General features: G+C 47.5%; 1 protein-coding gene across 1 annotated transcript in view; it reads right to left on the bottom strand.

Annotated features, from left to right (window-relative positions):
- Positions 1–15,224, bottom strand: part of Hs3st2 (heparan sulfate-glucosamine 3-sulfotransferase 2) — a 105,923-nt gene extending 90,699 nt beyond the window's left edge. Inside the window, exon 1 of the mRNA XM_036190956.1 lies at positions 14,306–15,224. Coding sequence (XP_036046849.1) covers positions 14,306–14,790 — 485 coding nt within the window. The 5' untranslated portion in view covers positions 14,791–15,224. The remainder of the gene's footprint in view (positions 1–14,305) is intronic.
- Between the last annotated feature and the right edge of the window lie 1,524 nt (positions 15,225–16,748).

Genomic DNA, 16,748 nt, shown 5'->3' with positions numbered 1-16,748 from the left:
CCAGCCTGTCACTTGCAACAGACTTCAAAAACTTAACAGAGAGAAACCACAGATGCACTGTAGCTCAGCCCTTGCGCCCAATAGCAGCATGACCTTCTTCACCCTCACTGTCATGGTCACCATCTTGTTTGACCCCTCCTACACACCTTCATCAACTAATCCTGAAATCACATTGTCAGACCATGTTGGGCATCTGCCACTGGGCTTCTCCATCTGCCACTACCATTGCAGTAGCAGCAGCAGCTGCATTTCCTGCTCTGGCCTTGCTCCCCATGTCAGAGCAGCTCAGGAAAGCCTGTTAAAGCAAGTCAGGAGCTCAGGGTGTAACTCAGTGGTTAGAGTGCTTGCCTGGCATGTACAAAGCCCTCGGTGCTGCATAAAAACTAGACCTGGTGTGCCTCTGTAATTCCAGCGCTAAGAAAACAGAGGTAGGAGGATCTAAAGTTCAGGGTCATTCTTGGCCACATAGCAAGTTTAAAGCTAGACTGAGATACATGAGAACCTGTCTAAATGCAAAAACAAACGAAGTCAGATCACAGGATTCCAGAACTCCACCAGCACAGCTCCTTCTCATTGACTCAGAGCAGAAGACAAAGCTCTTGCAGGAGTCTCTAAGGCCCTGCTTAATCTGCCCCCAGTTGCTCCCTGAACTTTTTAGACATTTCTCCCCCTTGCTAGATCCATTCTGGCTACCCTGGCCTGAGATCGTGAGGGTTATCACCACAACTCCACTATCCCAGCTGCCATCGGAAGCTTTGCACTTGCTTCTCTTTGCTAGAATGTTCTTTCCATTAAATTGTAGCATTCTTTGTCCCTATATCTTCTTCAGGTCTTAGCTCAAACATCACCATCTCAGAGAGGCCTGTTCTAACCATTAACCACTGGCGGCTGCAATCCCTTGTCCCCACCAACACCTGTCTGCCTAGCCTTCTTCCCTGCAGTCTCTCTGTCATACTTACCATCATCTGACACAGATATATCTTAGGTATTAACTACAGAGGACATGGGCTTTTGTCTGAATGTTTCACTACTTTCTTTCTCTCCAGTGACTACTATAGAGCCTGGTACATAGTAGGTGTTCAATGGACACCTGATGAATGATAATCAAGTCCCAAACATATAGATTCTGTCTTTTCTCACTCCATGAGAGACCATAAGGTAATCCAAATAAAGGGATGTAAATTACTGGTGGCCTCAGAACAGACTCATGATCTCAGCCATGCCTTACACCCAGCATATTCACTCAACTATTTTTTGAGGACCCACAGTGTGTCAGGCTCCACTCTGAGCTCTGGGATGTCAGCATAAATGAAGCAGGCAAGGTTCTGCACCTAGGGTAGCTTTCAAAGCCAAGAGAGAATGATCAAGATACATTTGAATTGTAGCAAGAAGCATGCAGTAGACAAGATAAGGTAGCAAAGGAAGTTACAGGAGGATGAGGAAGGGGAGCTGCTTCCGGCGGCAGGCCGCAAAGGAGGGCTATGTGCTGTTTCCTTTTCTTTTTGAGGAGGTGACATACATATCATCTGAGGCCTGTGTTACAAAAAGAACCAAATCCAAAGACTCCTGGGGAAGGAAGAGTCCCAGCAGAGGCAAAAGCAACTGCAAATTCCCTCAAGCTGAGGTCTCCACTGGGACCACACAGGTGCTGGGAGTTTCTGTTGCTTAGGTCTTCCTGACTTACATTTCCCACTTGGCTCCTTAAAATAAGATACCCCTTCTGAGGTTCGTATGGGTTTGACACATACCAAGTGATCACCAAGTGGACAACACTGTCTCCAGAAGAGAAATCGTGACATAGGTATGTTTTGACACAACATCCCCACAGGGACACCTCTCCAGCAGCTGGTAGATCATCATCTCTGGCTGTCTGCTCTTTGGGGTGCAGATCACACACCATCTCTTCCAGGAAGCCTTCCTCTGACTAGATCCCATCTTTCTGGTTCCCTCTTGCTCTCTTCTGTTGCAGTACTCTCTGACTTGTGCATGAAACTGTCACAGGCATCTCAAAACCGTCGCAACATGCAAGAAGCCCAGAGGCAGAACCTGTGTTCTGTTCATTTTTGTGTCGTTAGTACTGAAATAAATAAAACCTCAATGATGGTATCAATGGCCAATAATCACAGTTAATACTTTTGGACATTTTTTGGTACAAGAAATGCTTGGAGCACTTTTATTGCCCAGGGAACCCTCACTACTTCCCTATCAGCCACTCAGGATGGTTGAGCCCCAGTGTGCACACAGAAGAACACTGTGCCAAAGAGGAGCAACTGGTTGGTGGACACATACCCAGCAAGTGGTGGAGCAGAAATACCAACGCAGTCCTCCAGCTTTCAGGGTCTGAGCTTTTGATTGCTCTTTACAACTACCCATGCCCCATGTCTATGGTTTGGCTTTCTGTAGTTTCTTGTGTAGTGTGATTTAAACTTGTTAAATAAGAAATCCCAAAATGAAAGAATTTGTAAGTGTTAATTGTTCATTGCAATGAATAACACAATGGTGTTGTGGAATATCTGTTTACACCATGTGAAAATGTGGCACTATGATTGGTTTAATAAAGAGCTGAATGGCCAATAGCTAGGCAGGAGAGAGCAGGCAGGACTTCCAGGCAGAGAGAGGAACTAGTAATAAATCTAGGCTCAAGAGGGATGCCAGCGAGACAGTGAAGAAGTTGGACATGTGGTACAGAGGAGAGGTATCCAAGCCACGTGGCAGAAGGTAGATTAATAAAAACAGGTTAATGTAAGTTCTAAGAGCCAATTGGGAAAAATCTTAAGGTAAGACCAAGCTTTCATTATTAATAATAAGTCCTTGTCATTATTTGTGAGCTGGCAGCTCAATGAAAAGTCCAACTACACAATTGCATTTCCACGCTTGTGTATTCTAAATGGGAAATGAATCATCCTTTTATGTAGTGTATCCAACTGTATACACTACCCACCCATTACTCAGTAACTGCATTAGTTATCCGATGACTATAATGAAGTTATTATTTGAGTATTATATGCCTCCCACAGTTTCAGATGTTGGATGCTTAGTTTTCAGATGGTGGCACTAATTTGGAAGGTTCTGGAAGCTATAGGAAGTAAAACCTAGCCACCACAAGTAGATCATTGGGGGCAGTTCCTTGGGGAAAATCTTGTTCCTGGGCATTTTTTTGTTTCTTCTCTTCTCCCTCCTCTTCTTCTTCCTCCTCCTCTTCTTCCTCTTTCTGTCTCTTTCTCCCTCCATCCATCCTTCCTTTTGCTATGAGGTAAGAAATCCCTTTATCTGGCCCATGCTCTCATCACCATGATATTCTGCCCAAGCACATGGGACAAACGATCTCTAAAACTTTGAGCCAAAATACATCCTTCCTTCCTGGAACTTCTCTCTCGGTATTTTGTCACGGCAATAAGAAAAGTAGCTAGTACATACAGTTTCTCAGTACCTGTGTTAAATAACCCCTATTTTACTTAATCATAGCCCCCAGAGTGCACAGGTAGCAGTGCTGGAGATTTGGCGATGCCAAGGAGAAACTGAAGTACTTCCTTAAATGAAAAATTGAAGGTACAATAAGATGCTGACAGAGAGAGCATGAGTGTGTGTGTGTGTGTGTGTGTGTGTGTGTGTGTGAGACAGAGAGAGAACATAACTTACAGTAGCACATTACAAATATTCTGTTTTCATAGTTATTGCTCCTCATCTCTCACTGTGCCAAATTTATGTATCCAATTTTATTATATATGTGGCGGGGACAAATCACAGTGTATATAGCATTTGTGTTCACACTACCCATAGTTTTAGGCATCTACTTGGTGTATTGGAAAAGTATGCCAATAAGGTGACCCACTATAGTCTCTGTCTCCTTCTGGTTTTTAAGTTCACCCCACACACCCTTTGAATCTGGTCATTGCCCCTCCCCCCATACACACATAATCTGTCTTTTTATTCTTTTTTGAGGCTCCCAGCTCAACCAGGAGGCAGAGCTTCAATGTTGATTCACTGCACACTCCAGCTTCACAATAGATTTGAGGTTCTTTGTCTGGCAATGGGCACTAAGAGCAGAGAAACACTCAGTAGCAAGAAGCCATCTCCTTAGCAATATTGATGACTACTGCCCCATGAAAGGCAGGACCGAGGAGCCTTGTCATAGACACCATGTAAATGTCTCTGCTAAGGACATGACATGGGCGAAGTCCCACACACACTTTCTTCACTCTTGGCTCAGGGACATTAAGCAGACTGGGGAAACAGAACTGACTCCCTGCTCCCCCCGAATACACGCTTCATGCATTAGTGCCTCCCTCTTCGCTGTGACCAGAATGATTTATATAAACTGTGCAGGGAGGAAGGCCTCATTTTGGCTCACAGTTCCAGAGGGCTCAGTGTGTCATGGCAGCGGTAGCATGATGGAGAGTGCATGGCAGCAGGAGCCTGAGCCCACAGCTACTCATATTGCACTGGACCAAGAAGTAGGGTATGGGACCCAAAATGAGACTACACAATCACCAACAGCTGCTCATCATCCACGTCCACCAGCCAAGCTCACCTCCTAAAGATTCCATGGTCCCCCCCCAAACAGCAGTACCAGCCAAGACTGAGTGTTCAAAGCATGATTCATGGGAGCTATTTCAAACTCGAACTCTTACACCTCATGCCATTCACAACAGAATGGAAGAGACAGAAATGTGCACACAGAAGGGTTTTTGTGAGGTGCACATCCATAAGTGTGCACATATGTGTGGAGACCAGGGATTAACTTTGGCTGTCCTTCTTCAGGAGCCATCTACCGTGTATTGGGTATTTTCTGAGTTAGGGTCCCTCTCTGGGACCTGGGGCTCACAGGATAAGCTAGGCTGTCTGACTAGTGAGCCACAGGGATCCTCCTGTCTCTGCCACCCCAGCGCTGTGATTGCAAGAATGTCCCCATGCCTGGCTTTTTCCCCTGGAAGTTGTGGCTTAAATGTAGGTCATTATGCTTCCATAGAAAGCACTTTACTGACTGAGTCACCTCCCCAGCCCCAGATGTGCATTTTAAAGAAACACCCCATCTAGTGTAAACCTCAAAATAGAAACAGAAGCACTCCCAAGCCCCCTCCCTTAGATTTCTGACTCTCTAGCAGAAACAACTTTTCTCTTCTTTTTGCACCCACATCTTGGATTTGACATCTGCAATTATGCACAAATAGGTTAAAGTGACAGTTGGTGTGTGTGTTGGCAGGGAGGGGGCATGGTGGTTCCCCCCCCCCCCCGAATACTGAGACTAGGAAGGAAGCCTGTTGGCTTAATTTAGTTTTCCCTTTTTCCACCGTGTATTTTCTTGGGGGAGGTTTGGCTCTACCGAAGCCTTGATGCCCTTGTGAACACTGCGTATTGGAACACTTCTCTTAGCACTTGGATTTGTTCTGAATTTTCATTTTGATTTTTCTCTCCCAATCATCAACACATCATAGGAACCTGAAAAATCCAGGGCCATTGCTGCATTCACTTAAGTTGGATTTTTTTTTTTAATATCCAGATATGTTTCTCATGATGTTGGTCATGTTCTGTGTGTCCTGCAGAACCTGCAAAGTACCACTGCACCACAAAAAGGAAATTTACCATCATTTATACTGTGGTTCCATCTTTACTGCTCACACCATGGAGGAAAATCTCAGCTTGATATCAATATTTTCTTAACCTGTTGGTGTCTCCCCATAGCCCCGCTAAAGATGGAGAATGCAGTAGGCTTGGAACACTCCAGCATGCTTTTTGGTAAAAGCTCAATAACACTGCTTTGTTTACAAGCTGTCTGCTTTGAGATCACTTTCAGAAAGTGGTGCTGTCTTTTCATTTAGGGTGGTTTATTTAAATGGAGTTGTTTTGTAAATATATTTATTTGGAATGTATTTGCATAGAATGTGTACAAATGAATACCATCATTATAGGGATCCACAAAATTGGGGCTTGTCATTTCTTCTTAAAAGAGGAACTCTGTGCCCAAAAGATGAGGCGTGTAGAACTTCCCTTCATCACTTTTAAGCTGCATTACATACATATATTAAAGTATGCTATTTACTCTAAAATAGGAACTAGAGAATGTAGCCTCGTTCTTTAGGAAAGATTATAATTTTCCTTTACCCTAGAGAATTTTATTCATGTATACAATAAATATGATTATATCCACTCCCTACTTCTATCCACTAACTCCCTCCATAAACTTCTTAACATGTAAGATTATATAATTTTTTTAAATTAAGTTTATTTTTTTAGTTGATGCATTAAATATTTTAAAATGTGTATAGGGATGGCAGCATGCTTAGGATCTAGAAAATGTTGCTCAAGGATCATGTATTTAAGGCTTGGTGCTTCTGGAAGTGGTGGAGCCTTTAAGAAGAGGGGGTCCTACAGGGCCCAGAGGCCCCTGAGCTGGAACTGACCTGAAACTCTCCTACTGAGGACTAACTTTAATGGTACCAGAAGGCTCTAAGCAAGGTTCCAAAGAAAGGAAGCAACCAACAGTCCTACCTAGCTATGATGGCGCTGTGATGGCAATGAACAGCATCAACGGCCAGCAAACCAAGGGTGCAGTAGTGGGACATGTGTAGCCTTGGTGGTAACCAGCAGCTCTCTAATTAGACTTAAGACCCACTCAACAAGAGGGAGATCATGCCTGCTGCTGGAAACCTAGATAACTGCTCAGGGCTATTGAAGTCAGGGGTATTAGAGGAGAACACACAACTTCCACATCACAATCCCTAATACATTATACTACACCCACAGATAAATGTTATTTTCACTCCTCATCAAGCAAACTTCCCTTTGCAACAAGCCTCTAGATCCTTACAGAAAACCTCAGCCAATCAAAATGCAGAGTCCGGATCCCAGTCACAGTGGATACATCTACAAAACACTCTTGCACCTAAGGCTCAGGAAATATTGCAGAAGGAGTGCAGACAGGTTGTAAGAACATGGAGTTTAGTGTGAGACTATGTCTCCTACTAATATCAGGAGGCTACATGCATGCAATCTCACCAACATGACTTGCCTAAACATGATATGAACAAGGACGATAACAATAGCCATGCTGATGCAGATGGGTGAAAGCCCAGGAAGCCTCAACCCTACGCAAAGAACTACAGGCATCTAAAGAACACTGAGAGCAGTAGAAATAGTCTTCCCCTGGGAAGAGTACACTGGTTATCCAGTACCAAATGATGAGTCATGAAAACATACATACAATTAACATTATACAGACTGAGTCTTTGATATTTATGTATTTAGGAATATATGTGTATGTACATATATGTATGTAACAACAAATAATGAAAAGGGGGCATGAATTTGGAAGAGAGCAAGGGGTGTATATGAGAGCATTTGGATGGAGAAAAGAGAGGGGGAAATGATGTAATTATAGTACAATCTCAAAAACTGAAAGAAATAATTTTTTTTAAAAAGAGGTTGAGTGTTTTGGAAGGTGTTAGATCTCTGGCATGTGTCCTCAGAGAGTATAATAGGAATCTAAATCCTTTATCTCTGTCTCCTGTGTTCCCAGCATTAGATTAGGGCTTCTTCCACCTACTCAGCATGGTACACTGCCTTTGTACATACCATAAGAATGGAGCAATCAACGGTGAGCTGAAACCTCTAAAAATATGAAGCAAAATAAACATTTTTCCTCTTAAAGTTGCCTATCTCTGATATTTTGTTACAATAGCCAAAGCCTAACATAAGGGGATTAATTATCACCTGGTAGTTCAACACCCATATTCATTGTATCATATGTATGTCAGCTTAAATATATCTATCTCCTAATTCATCAGTTCTTTATAGTGGAGCATTCAAAATTCTCCTAGTTTTTTGAGATGTGAAGTGCATTATTGTTATCTTTATTCACTCCACAATGCAATAGCTTACCAGAGTCTTGTGTTCCTAGTTGTAACTTAGTACTCATAGACCAAGCCTCCCTCTCCCACACTCTACTCAGTCTCAGCTAAACACCATTACAAGTTTAAATGAGATCACTGGAATACAAATACTAGTATTTGAAAATGATAATAGAGGTGGTGCACTATAATGACCGAGCTCTAGAAAACGCTGGATTCATCCCTCCAAAATGGGAGCTCTGCCACAGACTGGAAGATGGCAGTGGGAAGCCCCTCCAGACCCCACCTAGAGCAGAGATGGGAGCTATAGGCACTGCCAGCTCCTCTGGCTGGAAGTTTAGGGAGACACAACTGATGTGTACCTAGGAACCTTACATGATGCCAAAGGCCCCATGACCAAACCAGAACATCTGGCCATGTCTCCTGGGAGACACACAGAGGCTTCAGTTCCTCATCCTGTCCCATCATCCCACAGAGAAAGCCCTGGGGAGTGACGCATTGGACCAACAGCCCAGCTGTGTAGCCTGACAGGCAGCAATTACCTCTGAAATGCTAAGTTATTTCCACTCACTGGTGGCTTTTTACCCACCTTGTCAAGCTGCTCGTGGACTACAAAGCACTTCAGCCCATCAGTGCAGCCCATTAGCAGAGAAGAGTGGCGGCAGAGCCAGCCCACAGCAGCCTGGCACTGAGCCTGGCCAATGGTGGGCGTTTGACAAATAAATGGATTAACCCACCTCAGAGTTAGCTCTGGGGGAAATGGAGGGTGCCACAGACTTAGCTTGGCTGCATGACCTTTTAGACCCCTCTGGCCTGACTCACAGCCCCCCGCCCTTCGAGTATCTGCTTATGTACCTCCACCTTCCTTGCCCACTGGCTGTGAGCCATCACACCAAGAGCTGGCCTCCCCTCCAAGTCCTCCAGCAGATCCGGATCAATAGGGAACTGTGTGCTTCCGCCCCTCCACACCCACTCTGTCACTCAATCATTCAGAAATGATTCATGGAGGGCTAACCAAGGAAAGAATGCTATTCAACACTGCTGAACACTGGATGCAGAGAACATTAACAAGCACTCAGGAAACAGCACCTACTGGCATTGACTCTGCACCAGAATGGATAGGGGCTTTGGGACATGCCTCCTGGTCTATGTAAGTAAGTGCCTCTTTATAGTTGCCCGTGGAGAACATCACAGCAGCACATCTCTGGTGGGCATCTGCCCTACACCTTCTCTAGCTGTGAAATAGGTGCTTTCTGGAAGACGGCATGGGTAACACTCAAAATTTCAAAATGGATGCAGCTCCCAACAGAGACCCCCTGCCGCTAGCTATAGAGATGCCGTGTTGGGAATTTTCCATGTAGTCAGTGGTCCTCTGGAAGATTGATGGATTTCAGGATGACTGGGGAAGCCACACTTTCAAGGCAGAAGACAGCTTGGTGAGGAGCAGCTCTGCAACCAAGATGGAAGCAGAGGACATCTGTCATTTGTTGTAAGACATTCTAATCTCAGAAACGTTAAAACAAACAAAAACAACAACAAAAAATATGCTTCTTACTTTCTCTATTAAACAATACTTTTCTCTATTTTAACATCATGAGCAGTCTTAACAGTATTTGGTGAGAATCTCAGGGCCTGCCAGAGTCTCCTTCACTTCACAAGCTCAAGGAAAGGATTTGGGGACATTCCATTCTTCGTTCCCAGCTCATCCAGTCCCTTGAAGCTCCAGAGAAAAGTAAGACCAACTCTCCCCACCCAAACTCCCCTGGAGCAATAACAGCACTGTATTTTGAATGTCCTTTGGTGCCTGAGAAGAACTGTGCACATGCTGGGACTGACTAATATATCTCCAGCCCGCTGCAAGGCTGACAGATGCGGGATTTCCAGAGTCAATGGTTTCATTTAATCAGAACATGTCATACTCCCCTGGACCCAGGTAGAAAAACTCCTCATTTAAAAAAAAAAAAAAAGATACTTGTACATGAGACCCCACACACATGTGAGGGAGGGGGAGGTCACAAATCCCTTGTACTCACAGTGAGCATAGGCTGGTCTGTTTCGTGTGTTGGTCAGTTTGTTATAAGATTGCAAAGCCTTCTGTGTTTTCTTCTTCATGCAGAAGGCCCCTGTCTCCTGGCTTCCTCCTAATGCTTGCTAAGCCAGAGTTTGGCTTTGCTGTTACATATGAGTCACTGATTTGAAGGAGCTTGATGATGTGGTAGATTCCATTCTGTGTCTCCCATTCTATCTTACTTAGACCATCACCTCTGTGGCAAATCCTGTGTCTGCTTGCCTTACACAGTGCCCAAAACACACAGATGCGGAGCAAGAAAGGAAGCAGAGATGTGAGATAGAGTATAACATTTATAACAAGTTCATCTATCAACATTTGGACATGAGTGCAGACTCAGTTATCATGTATTAACTTGCTCCTGCTGGCATTCCGAAGCACTTAAAAAAGACTCCCTTCCTCTCCACATGTACACCCTTCCAACACACAGTGCTTGCAAAACTGAGACTCTCGAAACAAAACTCACCTTCCTCTTGAACCCTAAAGACGCCTGGACACAACACCATTTATAGTTCTGTATAAATGATGGTCATTCCGCATAGGTTTTATTGGAGGTGAACTTTGGTAAAACAATAGTATCTTATGTGAAATCTTAGGTCAGTTGAGTGCTTCCACATAAGGTATCACACATGGTTTTTATATCATGTAAAAGACTAAGTCAGGCATCATTCTCATCTTTAAAGGTGGTAAATAGCTATGCAGAAATGAGGTGAAATTTTATCAATGCAAGGTTAGGAAGAGAAGATGATGGGGAGAGAAGGAAAAGCAAGGAAGGAGGAAGGATGTGGGGGGGACAAGAAAAAGGGAAGTATGGGCTGAGGAAGTAGCTCAGTTGGTAAAATGCTTGCAGTGCACACAAGCATGGGCGTCCTCAGTTCAGGTCCCCAGAACTCACATAAAACCCAAAACCCAGTAGCAGGTGCCTACAATCTCTTTGCTGAGGAGGCATTTCCCTGGAGTTTGCTGGTCATTCTCCCTAGTGGAATCAGTGAGTCCCAGGTTCAGTGAGAGACCCTGCTTCAAAAACCAAGGAGGAAAATGACTCAGCTTCCGTGCACACACTCACATGTGTGTACCTGCACTCATAGGCACACACATACACCACACACAAAGGGAGAAAGGGAAGCTTGAATCTAGTTCTTTAGCAATGCATTCCTCAGTCCCATTTGGTGATGGTGGCAGGTACAGCACTAACAGTTTCGGCAATAACTTGAGTATTGGTATTGTTAATGGCAATCACAGGAGTATTGGTAGCAGAACAGCAGTAATTGTGGCAACAGAAATAACACTGGCTTGCTTATCTTTATATACCAAAGATCTTCCCATGGAACTTTCATATGCAATGTTTCAAGGTTTATTCTTCAAACCTGAGATAATTATCATGGGCTTCATTCCATGAGAAGGCAGCTAAGACTCAGGGCGATCACCCTTTTCCAAACCTTACAGCATCTAAAGAGGTCATCTCTGGCCTTTAACACACTGGGTTCTGTCCTGGGACCACGATCAACCTAGTATAACTTTTCCTTTTCTTCTGAGCAGCTAGTGGCTTCCACTCTGCACCCCCACAGATCCATATGCTACTGCGTCTGGGGAGAAATTTGCCCAGGTAAGGTAAGAGCCAGAGAAGAGAGCACAGAAGGGTCTTAGAGGAATACCCCTGCAGAGGACTGGGCTCTCTGATGGTGGCCTGACTCAGTGGCTCCCAAGAAGAGAATAGGGCCCAGGAATAAAGAGGGTGAGGGCTCTGTTAGCTGGTCTTCTTTGCTGATGGTGTCTCTCTGGCTCTATCACCTCTGCTTTCAGGGAGGAGAAGTCTCACCTGTGGCTTGATGGTGGTGATTCATATTTTCCCATTGTCTGTCTGCATTTAGAGCTTTTGGCCTAAATGCTCCAGGGCTTCAAAATGGGCAGGGTATCAAGGACTCCACTGCATGCATGTAGCTCCAGCCCAGGAAACCCAGGCCACAACAGTGGGTGAGAGGCCCCTTGAACACACACTGTAAGGAATCCCAGGAATCCCCATAGTTTCTGCAATTGCTGCATGTAACGCAAGTGATGATAACAGAAAAACAAACAAACAAACAAAGAGTACCCAAGTATGGGAAATATATTACATTTTGTGGAAACAATTCCTACATGAAATCCTTGACTCTGGGGGGTGTTGGTTGCAGCCCCCCCCCCCTGAAAAAAAAACCACAAAATGCACAAGCCTTTCCTGAGTGCTGTGGACTTCCCAGCCTTCCTGGGAAACTGATGGGTATCACAGTTATGACCAGACCTCTAAGCTAATCTCTCCTTTAGAAAAAACCAAGAAGGAAAGGGGGAGGGGGGAGGGGAGGGAGAAAAGTGGAGCTGTCAGTGTGCTTCATGTTAAATAAAACCTACCAAGATTCAGCTGAGAATTTTAGCAGAATCCAAATGTGCTAGGAGAAAAAAAGAGAAAAAAAAAAAAAAGGCATGGCTCCCATCTCCAAGGTTCACAGCTAAGCTGGCTTAGAATCACACATGCCAAGGTTAAAAATAAAAAGCAGTCATCCCTGAATGACACAGGCTCCAGAAAGGAAGCCTGAGGTATGCTGTTTGGTGGAGGAGGGAGGAGCAGAGAAGGAAAGTCTGGGCTCAACACAGAGGTGTTTATGGGAGAGTGCATTACCTAAAAGCTCAGAATTTTGCTACTTTGCACTTAAAAAGCACTTCACAGTGGGAAAAGGTTTCCTAACGATCTTCATATTTTCCATCGAGGAAACCCTGGCATGCGGTGAGTATGCTGACCTCAGGCAGAGCACTAGTGTTCAGTACTTCTGCAGCCTATTCCCTGGAGTCTGGCTCAGACAGTGTTTGCGCATAACTAGATGAAACACCCATGGGTCACAATTCAGAAAACATGACGGGCTGTCAGCACTGGCGTCAAGCCACACCTGACTGTGTGCCAACTGTCCCTTGACTGGCTCCACTACCGACAGTGTATCTGCCTCTTGGGGACAGCACATGTCCCATCACTTGCTCCTAACAGCCATAGCTACTGCTGACCAGGGCTAGCTGGAAAAGGTGACAAGTCATTCCTACGGGTCCCCCTTCTTTGAAAATCCAGAACCCTTTGTTATGACTCCATTAGGGTCATCTTTCTAGTGAAATCATCCTTTGTCCAGCATGCTTATGAGTCTACTGACTGAAGGGTCTCCTTTTGAGTGAAAATAAAAGAAAGAGCTTCAGCAACTGTCCGCTACCATGGCATCTCTCCACAACTCCATTACTATGCAGAGCTGTCTAGAATGTCTCCAGGTAGACATCTCAGAAGTCCATGCATTATATTCCAGTCACAAAGGTGCCCTGACTCAGTCCTTCTGTCGACCTATCCTGCATTTCCACACCACACAGGGTGTGCAAGGCTAATGGACATTGGAGGACTGGAGAGTGACGACCACCACCTCAGTGAAGCTTCCCTGTATGTCCAGACACCACCCACTGGGGCGAAATGGAGTCAGCAGAAGTCCAAGGGAAGATTGAGCACTCTAGGCATGTCTGACTATTCCTGGGATCCTGTCTAGCCCTCGTTTTAAGTGCCCACCTGTCTTCCAAATTCCTCCTGTTGGTTGCTATTTTAAAAGCACCCCCCCCCACACACACACACACACAAAACGCTAAGTGTCATTTTTACATCTTTCAAACACTTTGAAAAAGGCCTTGGCAGGCGAACAGGGCAAGAAATATCTTCCTGCCCCTTCTGATGGATGGGAAAGAGAGGCTGCCAGAGTTTGAGGAACTTGGTTAATCTAAGTGTCAGAGCCACGACTAAAATCCGAGGTCCCTTCCTTTCCTCCAGGCTCACTAACCCAGGACTGGAGCGGCTAAGGGAGTGAATTCTACAATGGTAGCAAATATTTGCAGCTGAGATTGGCATTCTGAAGGGGCAGAGCTTGTTCCCTTTCTCATTGCAAGAACTCAGGGCACCCTCTCATTTTGTCTGATGTATGGGAACCTATTCAGGCAGGAACTACTCCAGTTAGCCTTTGTCCTGGCTCCCGTTTCTCAGCCTCAGGTGCCACCGATCAGGAAAGACCAGCTTAGGGCCTGAGTAAGGCTGTGGTCAGACAACCAAATGGCTTGAGCAAGTAGCCCCATCCCGCCCTAAAAACTGGACAGGGAAGCCAGCCTTCCAGCCAGCACCTGTGTTTGACTGGAAACGCCCCCTTTCTTCCAGGGACCCCAGCGACAGGAAGGAATGCCCTTTCCTTTTGGCACTTCAAAGAACCTCGTGTAGAGCTACTCTCTGGGAAGTTCTGGGTGAATCCCCCTACGGTAATCACCCACACCCCCTTGCTGGCTTAAAAGAGGACTTACAAAGCGGACCTAGCTTAGCTCAGAGTGGAGCTGTGGTATTCCCCCTTACCTGTACCAGTCTAGCCCTCGGCCGTAGTTCCTGTCGAAGAAGTGGGGCTCGGTGCCCAAGGCCCGCACGTCCGGGTGCACACGGATAAACTCCAGCACCGCCCGGGTTCCGCCTTTCTTGACGCCCACAATGAGGGCTTGGGGCAGCCGTTTAGTGCCCAGCTTCGGGGAGCCGGAGTGATTGGACCCGGAGAGGCGCGGTGCTGGAGCGGCTGCCGCCGGCGCGCTGGGAGCGCTGGGCTCACTGGGCGTCGGCCCCGGGGGATCACACGGACGGGACTTCGCCAGAAGTTTCTGGCCGCTTGCGCTGGGGCTGCGGAGGCAGCGCGGCGCGCCGAGCAGGCGGCTCTGGCCCAGGCCGTCGCAGCAGCACAGGAAGCTGTAACACAGGTAAGTGCAGGACAAGGACAGCGTGAAGGCGAAGAGCAGCCTGCGCGCCCTCCGCGGCTGAGGTGGCCCCGCGCGGCCCAGGACCCTATAGGCCATAGCTCCATGGGCCCGCGCCGGGGGTCATGGTTTCTCCGGTGGCACCTGCGGCGGAGCTGCTGCGTGGCCCTACGATCGCCTAGAGGGCTCGTGTGGCACTGTCCCCGGCGTGCAGGTCCGGCGTAGGGGACGCCGTCTCCTCCGGGGGTTGCTGGCCTCGGCGAGCACCGCGCCCGGGGGTCCCGGGGACGGTGGCTCCTCGGGGACCGGGTGGCTGCATTGCCAGCATCTCCCGGTGCTAGGTGATGGGGGCTCCGGGCAGCGGGGCGGCTCCCGGCACTCTTCGGCTCTCAGGCGCGTCGGGTTCGGAGCGCGCCCAGCGCCCGAAGCCCCATTCCGGATGCTCGGAGCGCCTTTCAGGGGGCGCTCGGTGGCCGCGCGGCTGTACCGGCGGGAGGATGCGCGGACCGGACGGTGGCGCTGGCGCCGGCCGCGTTCAGGCTCCTCGGGAAATGCCGAGTGGAGCGCGCTGCCGGCTCTATTTAAGGAGTCGCCTGACGTCAGCCGCGCGGGTCCCCCGAGCCCGCGCCGCGCCCGGGGACCTGGCCCGCCCCTTGCACCCCCCACACTCTTATTCCGCTCAGGTACAACACCGCCCCAGGCCCTCCCCATGCGGACTGCTCCCTAAAGAGCCTTGGCCAGCTTGGAGCGGTGAGGGGAGGGTGGCCAGGTACACCGTGTACTCCTGCGGGAGACTGGATACCCCCACCACTCTGGCCTCTGGACACCCGAGTCGAGATTATGCCAACACCCACCCTAGACATAGACCTGGGTGCTGATGCAAGCACCCAACCCTGATACTCGGTTCCACTACACTCACCCACACATGCACCATGCACGCACTAGCACAGGAGCAAGCTCACCCTAATCCGGACACACCCCAGCACCCCACAGAGGGTGGCGAATACCCCTAACTCGAGCCTAGGAACACAACAAGGACACACCCCATCCCCAGCCATCTCCCTGAACCAATACACACAGCCTGGAATCTGACTTCGTGCAGTGTGCGCACACGCCTGGGACCAGGGCGCACACTGTAAAACCGATGGGTGGAGGAACCGAGCGTGAGTGAGATTGCGTGACTAGTTACCAAGCCCCCTAGCACCCGCGCGCGCTGACTCATACCCAGGCTGCTTGCTCTGTCTCGCACCCATGGAGCAGAAACCTCCACCCGACTGGCACACCACCTCATCCCGCCCCACTCCGCCTCGCACCCCCGCTCCCCTGGGGCCTGGAAGGAAAAGGATCCCCAGAGCCGCAAGACTTATTCCTCTCTTGGCGGCCGCCCCCTAGCGGTGGACTGCTCCCCAGGGAGCTGTCCAGGGTACCAAACGCCCTGAGGGCCAGCGTGTAGCTGGTTTCTTCACAGTGATTGCCAAGTGGCTGTCCATGGAACAGTTCCCAGGGACTAACTCCAGAACATGCTTGCGTGAGGAACCCCAGTGCTGTCCTGAGAGATCACACTAGTACCTTGTTAGAACCCTGCATCTCAGGTGGGAACCCTGCCCCCTAATCACTATGACCAATGTTCCTAAAGTGAAGGCTCTCACAAGGTGGATGGATGACCCCTCCACCACCTCAGCTTCCATTAGGCTACTGATGACTTCAGAGCAAGGTATGGGTATTCTTGTTCAAACTAGGAAATATATTTTCCCCCAAGCCATGCCCATCCCTAGAAAACTTAGACCATTCTCTTCTGTAGGCACTAACTACTAATATATGTTAGCATTTGATAGATCATTTAGTACCTGTTAAAACCTACCATAGTATCACCGTTTTCTCACATTTCTTTGAATTATTTTTAAATAATATTTTGATTTATTCTGAGTATTTCATATGACCCCCAACCCCAGCTTCTCCCAGGACTCTCTAGCATACTCCCTCTCAATTTCATTTCTTCATCTTAAAAAATAACCTGAGTTCAATTAGTGAGTCCCATAGATGACTGGGTGTGGGGC

The sequence above is a fragment of the Onychomys torridus genome, chromosome 1, assembly GCF_903995425.1.
Source record: "Onychomys torridus chromosome 1, mOncTor1.1, whole genome shotgun sequence".
NCBI lineage: Eukaryota > Metazoa > Chordata > Mammalia > Rodentia > Cricetidae > Onychomys > Onychomys torridus.
Note: the sequence above shows the minus strand (reverse complement) of the source record. Positions and strands in the feature narration are given on the sequence as shown.